Source organism: Oncorhynchus clarkii, chromosome 9 (assembly GCF_045791955.1).
Source record: "Oncorhynchus clarkii lewisi isolate Uvic-CL-2024 chromosome 9, UVic_Ocla_1.0, whole genome shotgun sequence".
Lineage (NCBI taxonomy): Eukaryota > Metazoa > Chordata > Actinopteri > Salmoniformes > Salmonidae > Oncorhynchus > Oncorhynchus clarkii.
In genome coordinates this window covers 49,062,810-49,073,579 of record NC_092155.1, presented here as the reverse complement: position 1 = coordinate 49,073,579, position 10,770 = coordinate 49,062,810, and the positions used below count along the sequence as shown (strand labels likewise).

General features: G+C 43.2%; 1 protein-coding gene across 2 annotated transcripts in view; it reads right to left on the bottom strand.

The window, feature by feature from the left end:
* Positions 1-262: 262 nt before the first annotated feature.
* The window catches only part of LOC139416460 (pleckstrin homology domain-containing family N member 1-like), a 28,817-nt gene continuing 18,309 nt past the window's right edge, over positions 263-10,770 (bottom strand). The window contains exons 9-16 of one of the 2 annotated variants that reach the window (XM_071165079.1): positions 10,550-10,625; positions 9,684-9,829; positions 9,244-9,582; positions 5,124-5,360; positions 3,599-3,769; positions 2,790-3,014; positions 2,139-2,199; positions 263-1,261 (exon numbers count right to left, since the gene is read on the bottom strand). In XM_071165079.1, coding sequence (XP_071021180.1) covers positions 1,074-1,261; positions 2,139-2,199; positions 2,790-3,014; positions 3,599-3,769; positions 5,124-5,360; positions 9,244-9,582; positions 9,684-9,829; positions 10,550-10,625 — 1,443 coding nt within the window. In that variant the 3' untranslated portion in view covers positions 263-1,073. The remainder of the gene's footprint in view (positions 1,262-2,138; positions 2,200-2,789; positions 3,015-3,598; positions 3,770-5,123; positions 5,361-9,243; positions 9,583-9,683; positions 9,830-10,549; positions 10,626-10,770) is intronic. The other variant, XM_071165080.1, reaches the window with a different exon arrangement.

The window sequence follows — 10,770 nt, the reverse complement described above, 5'->3', positions numbered from 1 at the left end:
ACAGTTGACTAGTAAAATGTGTTTGTTTTGACTGAATAATACACATTCCTTCAAATGACTGTACTGCATTCCTCTCAGTACATTTGATATTCGATTTGAAGTTAATCTTACCTATACTATCTGATTTATCAACTTCTATTAGTTCAAAGGAGCTTGTCTATTGTACAGTAGGACTCTACTGTCCGGTCTGTCATGTTAGTATGTTTTAGGTCATAATTACTACTAAACATCCATCAAAATAATCACAGTATAATAATGCTAATAATATCAATACTAGTTTATATTAAAAACTTAAATAAACACCTAAAAGTATGAGAAACAAGCCACAAAGACAAGCAACATTTTGCAGCAGTAACACAATGGAGAAAGCCCATTCAAGCCATCAATGTTTGCCTTGTTATTTCGGAACATTAAATAAATTATCCTGATGTGTTGCTATTATTAAGCTTGCTGGAATGCTTTTTACAGCTTACAACCAAAGACACGTTGTCTATGATGCAAAAAATGATAATAATGATATAACATATGAATCAAAACATTTGCACAAAATAAAACCATTTAAACAGGACGGTGTTAAAAGAAAATGCCCATAAATAATACAAAAAAACTCAATTCAAATGAAGCCAAATGCAGTGTAATGACAGTGGTAAAAAAACAAAACATGTTCAAGCACTCAGGGATAGAAACTATGTACATTTTGCACTTTCATCAATGCTACGTAAACAGAGGTAGGCTCAGTTTCCTACCTTTTTATGCTGTTGTGTGGGAAAGTGTTTTTGCTGAATCATGTTTATCTGCATTTACATACAGTACACAGTAGTGCAGCATTAATACTAATAAGTTCCTCTTATCTCATGGCCACTTAAAGCATTCTTTTGACCAACTAACAAATACATTATTCACACCCTATTCCCTATATAGTGGGCTACCTTGAAACAGAGCACACTATGTCGGGAATAGGGTGCCATTTGGGGCACAACCATGATATGCAGTAGTGAGCTTGGGTTACTGAATGGCTCTCTGATAGGGATCTGTTGTTTGCGCACGTCCAGACGAGTGTCGGCCCATTGTTTTTATAACCATCTCTGCTGGTTGTTTGCCATGGCACCAAGGCCTCTGGCCCCAATGTCTAATCCCGTCCGGTGTGGCGAAATTCCAGACATGGGTTGAATTCTCTCGGTATTGCAGTCATACTCCCAAATGTTGTCATAGTCCATTTCCTGGTCATCTGGCTCGGATGGTTCAAGGTATGAGTTGTGATCTGTGGGGGCGAGAGAGACACGATTCCCAGGCTTTTAGTTTTCAAAGAGCAGAAGAAGAAGAATACAAGACCTGGCCCAGATTGGGCAACTAGTTTTGGATCAGGTCCAATGTATACTGTCACTCTCTCATGGTGTGTGTGAACAGCTACACACAGTGTTACTGTACTGTAAAACCCGTCCTGTTGCATACCTAACAGCACCCATGATTTGTGCAAAGACATACAACTTGAGGTGATCACATGATAATGTCCTGAGTTATAGCCAATTTTACAGTGGGTTTATATTTGGAGATACCGAGATAACCTCTTTAAATCCCATCCTGTTTTTATATGAGATAAAAGGAGACATAGATATGAGCTAGAGCGAGCGGTCCTAGCCTAGTTGTGAGCTGTCAGTCATGGCTAGCAGTAACCCTGTCTGGAACAGTGTTCTGTTACACTGGGCTTTCCCCCCATGAGACACCTGAACACATGGTATTTAAAGCTGGCCTAAGCTCCATTTCATTGGCACATCTGCGCATTTCCTGCACTTTTTTGTCAAACTGCATGTTGACAGTGACACACCCAGTCCAATATTCCAATGTTTTATATGGTATATTATACAATACTGCATGTGCACATGTGCCCTTTTTCTCCAGTCCCCCTATGAACAGACCTCTGTGTCGTTGAGGTTTTTGAAGTAGATTACCAAAAAAAGGCAGGCTTTGCTTTTAGTGGGATTGTAGTGGGTGAATGAAGACATGACAATGTATTAGACGGGTTTGAAATGGTGTGCATGACAGAAATGCTAAGAACGTAGCAGGTTTAAAGGTAACCGATGTTGTAGCATTGTGATGTGCAGCGTGTTAGTTTACAAGAGCATGCTTGACATTCTTACCTGGTGAGTAACCATACGGCATCTGGGGGGTGTTCATAGCAGCCATCGATGGGAAGAGCCGCTGTCAAAAGATGAGGATAGAAAATTGTTTCACATGTACAAGAACAACAAATAGTACTTTAGAGATGATTATTATAGAGTACTAATGGAGATTATTCAAAAGTATTCGAAAGAAATATGATTGAGCCATAATGCGTTAACTATGGCCAGGATTCAAGTCTTACAGCACTGTCAACAATGCGCCTTTTAAAGGCAATGCTCCTGCGTTTGCGGAGACTGCATTCAAGGTAAAGGCTGCAGATGTCGGCTCAAACGCTTAATTTGAGCCAGTTTGCTACAGCAGGAAAACATGTTAATTATTATGTTGGTTTAATTACTGGACATTTTTTTTATATATTGATATATTTTTCGTTAGGGCAAATCAAGTCTGACATTTTAAAGTGGAAATGACAAACTTCAGAAGCATTTTTAAACCTTGAATACACTACAAGTTTGCATTTCCTGCTGTGCAGAAAAATTCTCATCAACAAAAGAGTGATCAAATTAAGATCCTACATCTGTAAAACGTATTGACCCGTAACAATAAAGCATTGAGTTCTGATAAAGGATCACCATTCATGCTTTGTGAATATGAGCCATTGAGTGTCCCACCTCCTCTTGCACTGCTTTGGGTGCAGGCAGCAGCCTTAGTCTGGGGACAGCTTCAGTTCTCTGGTCTGCTGGCCCCCGAGGGCCCTCCATCTCCAGCCCCTGGCCTTGGCAGAGCACCAGGCTCCTCCTGCAACGCTTGCCCAGGGGAGGGGTGCACAGCTGGAAGGAGGAGGGTAGGAGATGAGGGTCCTGCTGCTTCTGTGGTGGTCCTCGCCAACTTTGTTGCTGAGAATCAGAGGGTGCAAGCGTTAAAAAGCCAGCAGGTCAAATTTGTAGTCGTGGTAATTGGAATTGAAGTCCCTGTCCAATGACAGTCTTGCATATAAAGCCACTGGCGAGAACCTTAAGCACCCCCATGTGTCAATATGGTGTCTAAAATCTAGACAAACCTAGACAGAAAACTTCAATTCAATCGATTAAATCATATTTCTCTAAAATACAGGTAATGTATATGGACAGGACGTTGCTAGTGACAAGGAATTTAATCTCTCAGCAGTCCACTTTATTATGCATCAGAAATAATCAATTAGTCATCAGCAACATGCAGCCCTTAGCCTCTGTCCATTGCCTGCGTCAGTCACCCCCTGGTCAAACGCTTCCTGTATGCGTGCATGCATGTGCCTGCGTCTATATGCACATGTACACAATCAGGTGCACACAACCTGGTTGTGTGTATGTGTGTACTTTTGTTGTACAGTTCATGTGTGCATATGTGATATGTGCGTGTACAGTATGTGTGTGAGAGTTGGCGGGGAGTGCGGTTGTGGTGTAAACTGAGACACATGGATCCAGTATCGTGGTCGGCTTACCGTTGGCTGCTGCCTGGGCCAGCTCTCCTCCTGGGCGTAGGTGTCAGGGGTGCAGGGCTCATCGTACAGGGGCGACAGGGGCTGCCGGGGGGCACACATGTCTGAGTGGCGCTGAGGGGTGGAGAGCGATGCGTACTTCGGGGACGTCTGAGGGGTGCTCCAGCTGTTGGACTAATCACACAGGGATTTCCAGGGGTTACCATTATTCTTCCGAGCCTCAGTCATCTGTTCCTTGCGGCACAGTGGGTGAATGGCCATTGTCTTTTCTCGCTCTCTCACGCTCCTAGGCTAGCAGAAGCTAATCATTTAAGCCGCACTTAGCGTTGGGATTTTGGGGTAGAGTTACCAAGCGGAGAGATGGGTCTAATCTCACACATGCTCTACAGAGGGGCGAAAGGAAAAGGGGTGAGGTAGTGGGGGTGTAGTCTACTAGGATCACATCTGTATGTGTGTGGTGTTGGGAGTGTATGCCACTAGCCTGCTACACTAATCTGTCTTTAGTCTCTTTAATTGGAACCCCCTGACGGCGGAAGGTTACGGAGGTAGTGGGGGTGTAGTCTACTAGCGTCACATCTGTATGTGTGTGGTGTGGGGAGTGTATGCCACTAGTCTGCTACACTAATCTGTCTTTAGTCTCTTTAATTGGAACCCCCTGACGGCGGAAGGTTACGGAGGTAGTGGGGGTGTAGTCTACTAGCGTCACATCTGTATGTGTGTGGTGTGGGGAGTGTATGCCACTAGCCTGCTACACTAATCTGTCTTTAGTCTCTTTAATTGGAACCCCCTGATGGCGGAAGGTTACGGAGGTAGTGGGGGTGTAGTCTACTAGCGTCACATCTGTATGTGTGTGTATGGGGAGTGTATGCCACTAGCCTGCTACACTAATCTGTCTTTAGTCTCTTTAATTGGAACCCCCTGACGGCGGAAGGTTACGGAGGTAGTGGGGGTGTAGTCTACTAGGATCACATCTGTATGTGTGTGGTGTGGGGAGTGTATGCCACTAGCTTGCTACACTAATCTGTCTTTAGTCTCTTTAATTGGAACCCCCTGACGGCGGAAGGTTACGGAGGTAGTGGGGGTGTAGTCTACTAGCGTCACATCTGTATGTGTGTGTATGGGGAGTGTATGCCACTAGCCTGCTACACTAATCTGTCTTTAGTCTCTTTAATTGGAACCCCCTGACGGCGGAAGGTTACGGTAAGTTGTTTCATGTCCAGCACTTATGATGTAATATCTACATGAAGCCACATTGTCTGAATTAAGCTGAAGAGGTACTACCATTTACTTCTTTAACTCACAGACCTGTTGCTTTGTGGTACTAGTCCATTTTAGTTCTAGTACCCATGATGTACCGACTAGGTGAAAAATCTGTCCAGGTGCTCTTAAGCAAGGCACTTAATCCTAATTGCTTTTGTAAATTGCTCTGGATAAGCGTGTCTGCTAAATGACTAAAATGCCAAATGCAAAGATAAGTCTCAGAGGGAATATTCCAAAATCAAGTTAGCCGCCAGGCTGAAGTTAGTACCTTGACAAGGGTGGCTTTCTCCAGGCATTGCGGGGTACTGGCGCGGTCACGGTGCAGGCCTGAGTAGGGGGTGTTGTACACAGGGGACAGCACCACCGGCCCCTCATGGGGGAGGTAGGAGCAGCGCTGTGACAAAGGTCGGGGGTCACGCTCGGACCTGGCGGCGTGGGACGAAACGCTGTTACTGCGGCTGCCCAGCCGAGCTGTCTCAGTAGAGCAGGGCCGACTGGAGATGTACTGTAAGGACACACAGAGACAGGGGGCAAAGGTCAAGTATGCTCGGTGACATTGCAACAAGCTAGGGTGATGTGAATGAACACTGATTCTACTACTCAATCCTCAATACTTTTCCATTGAGCAAACTTTTGAGTCAAGGTGTAGGCTTAATAGAGATCCGGGAAACCGGCCCAAAGTGTGCTATTCAAAGAAACTTGGAATCTGGCACACCTGATGCTTTTGTTCCTACCCCCCCTTAGGTTGGATTCCTGCTTTATTTGAATAAGTTTAGCTTATGTTATCTGTTGCCAAAATCTAAGCAAGGAAAGTTGAAGGTTTCAATCATCTTAATTGGTACTGCAGAGGTGCAGTTCAGTAGCTTGGAGTAGGCCACACACACACACACAGTCCATCCATATGACTAAGCTCACTGATACAGATGGAGTGTATTCTAGAAATGACCGTAATGCTTTTGAATCAGCACTTTTCGAGAGCAATGAACTAAAGTGGTACCAACTGATAAATAAACCTGAAAGTAACAAACAGCGCAACTACTGCCTTTTTAAACGCACTTTTGGGACTGAACCCTATGTACGGAAAGTTTTAACCAAGCAAAAATCGAAGCTCTTTTGAAAAATGTAGATGTGGAGTGGCCCCTCATTCTATTGAGACTGGTAGATACAAAAACACTCCCCTAGATAACAGCCTCGTCTAATAGACTTGACGTAACATAGTAAATGTAACTCCTGGAAACCCAAATTGGTATGATATGTTAAGTTGGGCATGGTTACATAGGACAGATGGTTACTTAAGGGAAAACTAAAGTAGGGTCGTTGGTCAGGGTGGATGGGTGGGAGTATAACGTGAATGTCTAGCAACCCAAAGGTTTCGAATCTCATCACGGACAACTTTAGCATTTTAGCTAATTAGCAACTTTTCAAGTACTTACTACTTTTTAGCTACTTTGCAACTACTTAGCATGTTAGCGAATGTCTAGCAACCTAAAGGTTGAGAGTTCGAATTCCATCATGGAAAACGTTAGCATTTTAACTAATTTGCAACATTTCAAGTACTTACTACATTTTAGCTACTTTGCAACTACTTAGCATGTTAGCTAACTCTCCCTCTAACCACAACCATTTTAGCTAACTCTTTCCCTAAACCTAACCCTTTAACATAACTTCTAAACTTAACCCTAATTCCATTGCCTAGCTAATGTTAGCCAGCAAGCTAAAGTTAGCCACCTTGCTACCTAGCTAGAATTCGTAACATATCATACATTTAGCAAATTCATAACATATTGTATGTTTTCTGAAATTCGTAAAATATTATATGAATTGTAATTCGTAACATATCATGTGATGGACATTTAATGGTAGGTTTATTTGAACAGTGAGAGACAGAATAAAAGCAAAACAATTCAGAAAAACCCATGTCAAAAATGTTATAAATTGATTTGCATTTTAATGAGGGAAATAAGTATTTGACCCCTCTGTAAAACATGACTTACTACTTGGTGGCAAAACCTTTGTTGGCGATCAGAGGTCAGAAGTTTCTTGTAGTTAGCCACCAGGTTTGCACACATCTCAGGAGGGATTCAGCTCCCTCCACTGATTTTCTATGGGATTAAGGTCTGGAGACTGGCTAGGCCACTCCAGGACCTAAAAAGCTTCTTCTTGAGCCACTCCTTTGTTGCCTTGGCCGTTTGTTTTGGGTCATTGTCCTGCTGGAATACCCATCCACGACCCATTTTCAGTGCCCTGGCTGAGGGAAGGAGGTTCTCACCCAAGATTTGACGGTACATGGCCCCATCCATTGTCCCTTTGATTCGGTGAATTTGTCCTGTCCCCTTAGCAGAAAAACACCCCCAAAGCATAATGTTTCCACCTCCATGTTTGACGGTGGGGATGGTGTTCTTGGGGTCATAGGCAGCATTCCTCTTCCTCCAAACACGGCGAGTTGAGTTGATGCCAAAGAGCTCCATTTTGGTCCCATCTGACCACAACACTTTCACCCAGTTGTCCTCTGAATCATTCAGATGTACATTGGCAAACTTCAGACGGGCATGTATATGTGCTTTCTTGAGCAGGGGGACCTTGCGGGCGCTGCAGGATTTCAGTCCTTCACAGCGTAGTGTGTTACCAATTGTTTTCTTAGTGACTATGGTCCCAGCTGCCTTGAGATCATTGACAAGATCCTCCAGTGTAGTTCTGGGCTGATTCCTCACCGTTCTCATGATCATTGCAACTCCACGAGGTGAGATCTTGCATGGAGCCCCAGGCTGAGGGAGATTGACAATTATTTTGTGTTTCTTCCATTTGGGAAAAATCGCACCAACTGTTGTCACCTTCTCATGGTCTTGGAGCCCATTCCAGCCTTGTGTAGGTCTACAATCTTGTCCCTGACATCCTTGGAGAGCTCTTTGGTCTTGGCCATGGTGGAGAGTTTGGAATCTGATTGATTTATTGCTTCTGTGGACAGGTGTCTTTTATACAGGTAACAAACTGAGATTAGGAGCACTCCCTTTAAGAGTGTGCTCCTAATCTCAGCTCGTTACCTGTATAAAAGACACCTGGGAGCCAGAAATCTTTCTGATTGAGAGGGGGTCAAAAACTTATTTCACTCATTAAAATGCAAATCAATTTATAACATTTTTGACGTGCGTTTTTCTGGATTTTTGTTGTTGTTATTCTGTCTCTCACTGTTCAAATAATCCTACCATTAAAATGATAGACTGATCATTTCTTTGTCAGTGGGCAAACGTACAAAATCAGCAGGGGATCAAATACTTTTTTCCCTTACTGTACAACAACATTAGGAATGATCTTTTTCTTCAGCTCTCCAGCCAAAATGAAAATGTTAACAGTCTAAATGAAAATAATTCATTATGTGAAATTTTATCAGGTAACAATAATGTAAATGCCTGCGTCAAAGCCTGCCACCTTATCCTCCAATGGAGACGTTTCTTTATAATTACCTAAATGTCCTTTTATCGACTGTACTTTGTTTTTTGTTTATGCATATACTGTATGTGTATAAATGATGCAATGTATTAATAGATTACTTCTGTACCATGTTTGACTCTATTGCTTTTAGTGTCTCAACTCAATTTGAGGGGTCTGTCCACAATGTGGTAAAAAAAATCGAAGTGATGTATCATTGTGGAGTGACACTCAAATAAATGTTTCTAAACTAAACTCTACACACACACACCAAGAACAACATGTCTTGTGGGCACAACACCTTCCCCAGTATAAGCTAATTGGATGAGTGACCAGTCTGTAGGGTCATTCTCTCTTCAGGAAGTCAACTCAAGGTCTTGATAGCGTACGCAACTTCTGCTGAATCTGAAACACTCTCCGTTATCAGTTAACCTATTGATTGCTGAGGCAGCGTGTAAGTGCCCCTCATTTCTCATGGTCAAAGTTATCTTAATGGTGTTATTTCAGAGGAGGAAAACACAACAAAATATCTCGTTTTCGAGAGGTTTAAGAACTTCAGCATTGGTTTGGGTTGTACCAGGAGAGGCACAGTCTAAACCTTTGTTAATAATTCACATTTGGAAAATGCTGAGCTCAACTCCACCAAAACAAACAAGCACTTTAATGATATGGATATCAGATCCTATATATACCGGCTACATAAAAATTACCACCACAAGGCAGAGCCTTACAACACCCAACATCGTAGTGTAAAGGTAAATAAATTCGCTTTGAGTGGCCTAGTTCACATGGAAGTAGCACACATTCCATTTCACCCTAATTTCTTTGTAGAAAGCAGAACTGTCTCAAAAACATTTCAAATACTTTGACAAGTGCTTCATTTAGCTTATTTTGTCATTTGAATGTGTCTGACATATGTATTTGATCCAGGCCTGGTAGAAAGTATTCAAGTGCAAACTTACACATAGGGGTTCTGTGTAGCCTGGGGACAGAGGGTTGTCCGCGTGTCTAGGGGGGAACTGGAGATGCTGGGACCCGGAACCAGACCCCCGTCCACTGTGGGACTTCCCCAGCCTCAGAGAATCACTCCCAGCGGACTGCCCCAACCTCAGAGAATCACTCCCAACGGACTGCCCCAACCTCAGAGACTCACTCCCAGCAGACTGCCCCAGCCTCAGAGACTCACTCCCAGCAGACTGCCCCAGCCTCAGAGACTCACTCCCAGCAGACTGCCCCAGCCTCAGAGACTCACTCCGGCTCTGGCTCCGGCTGTTCCAACTCCACCTATCAACCTCTGGAGCCTAGTGTGAAAAATACAACACTACATGTTAAGAACTGACAACAAGGGAATGGACACAGTTAAAACCCAGAAGGGCATTGTTGTCCTAATCTAATGTCTCACCTTTTTCGCTGTGGGGGTGTAGATGATGTCATAAACGGGGGGTGGGGGGCTGACCACAGGGACATTGAAGGCTTTGAAGTGCTGGATCCAGTCATAGAACTCCCTCTTATCCAAACAGGACACCACAATAGGGTTTATCATCTTGCCTGTGACAGCAGGGCAAAACAATGGGTAAGGTCACTCATTGAATGTGCATGAGGCAATGTTCAGTGACATTAGCTAGATTTGCATTCAATTGGGGACAAAATACCTTTTGTGGTTAAATTCATACGTACCGAATAAAAGATACAAATTAATAGGGTTCCCATCGCATTTTCAACTCTACTGATGGTTTTCTCACAAACATTTTTGAGATATAGCAAGTGTGCCCACTCTGGTATTGACATGTTGGGCTGTTAGCTAGAGCCACATTGGGTAGAGCGCACATATAGCCTACATGATGAGATTATTATGGACCAAAGAGCGAGATTATTTGTATTCGTCAAACAGAAGATGTTGATCATCACGTCACCAGAATAAGTCCCTTAATATTTATTGGAAAGGAGCATCAAGCTCATCACCTTGCACTTTCACCACCCTGATAAATTCATCGTAATTGATTTCCTTTGTAGCCTAATAAACTGCATGCCTTTCGTAGTAGGAGGACCACACAGCATGTCATCGTGTGACTCCAAGTTTACTTCGATATGATGGTGATTATATCAATATTTGGGCATAAAAACGTTTCTTGTTTTCTGACATTTGGAAATGTCGACAAAACACCCGCCTTCATTAAAATCTATACGTCACAACAGACCTGTGTCATATACATATGTTGTATTTGAGGGGAGGCTTGCACAATAAGTGTGACATCGTGGTCAATTTACCTTCAATCATGAAGGTGTTGGGCTTGACGTCCTGGCAGGGTGTGGTCACAGTGACCATGTTAAGTGGAAGTTTCCCCTGCAATCATACACACACACACACACACACACACACACACACACACACACACACACACACACACACACACACACACACCGTTATACATACAATTTCACACACTTCTGATTCAAAGACAGATCAGAGGGAACATGACAAATAAGGC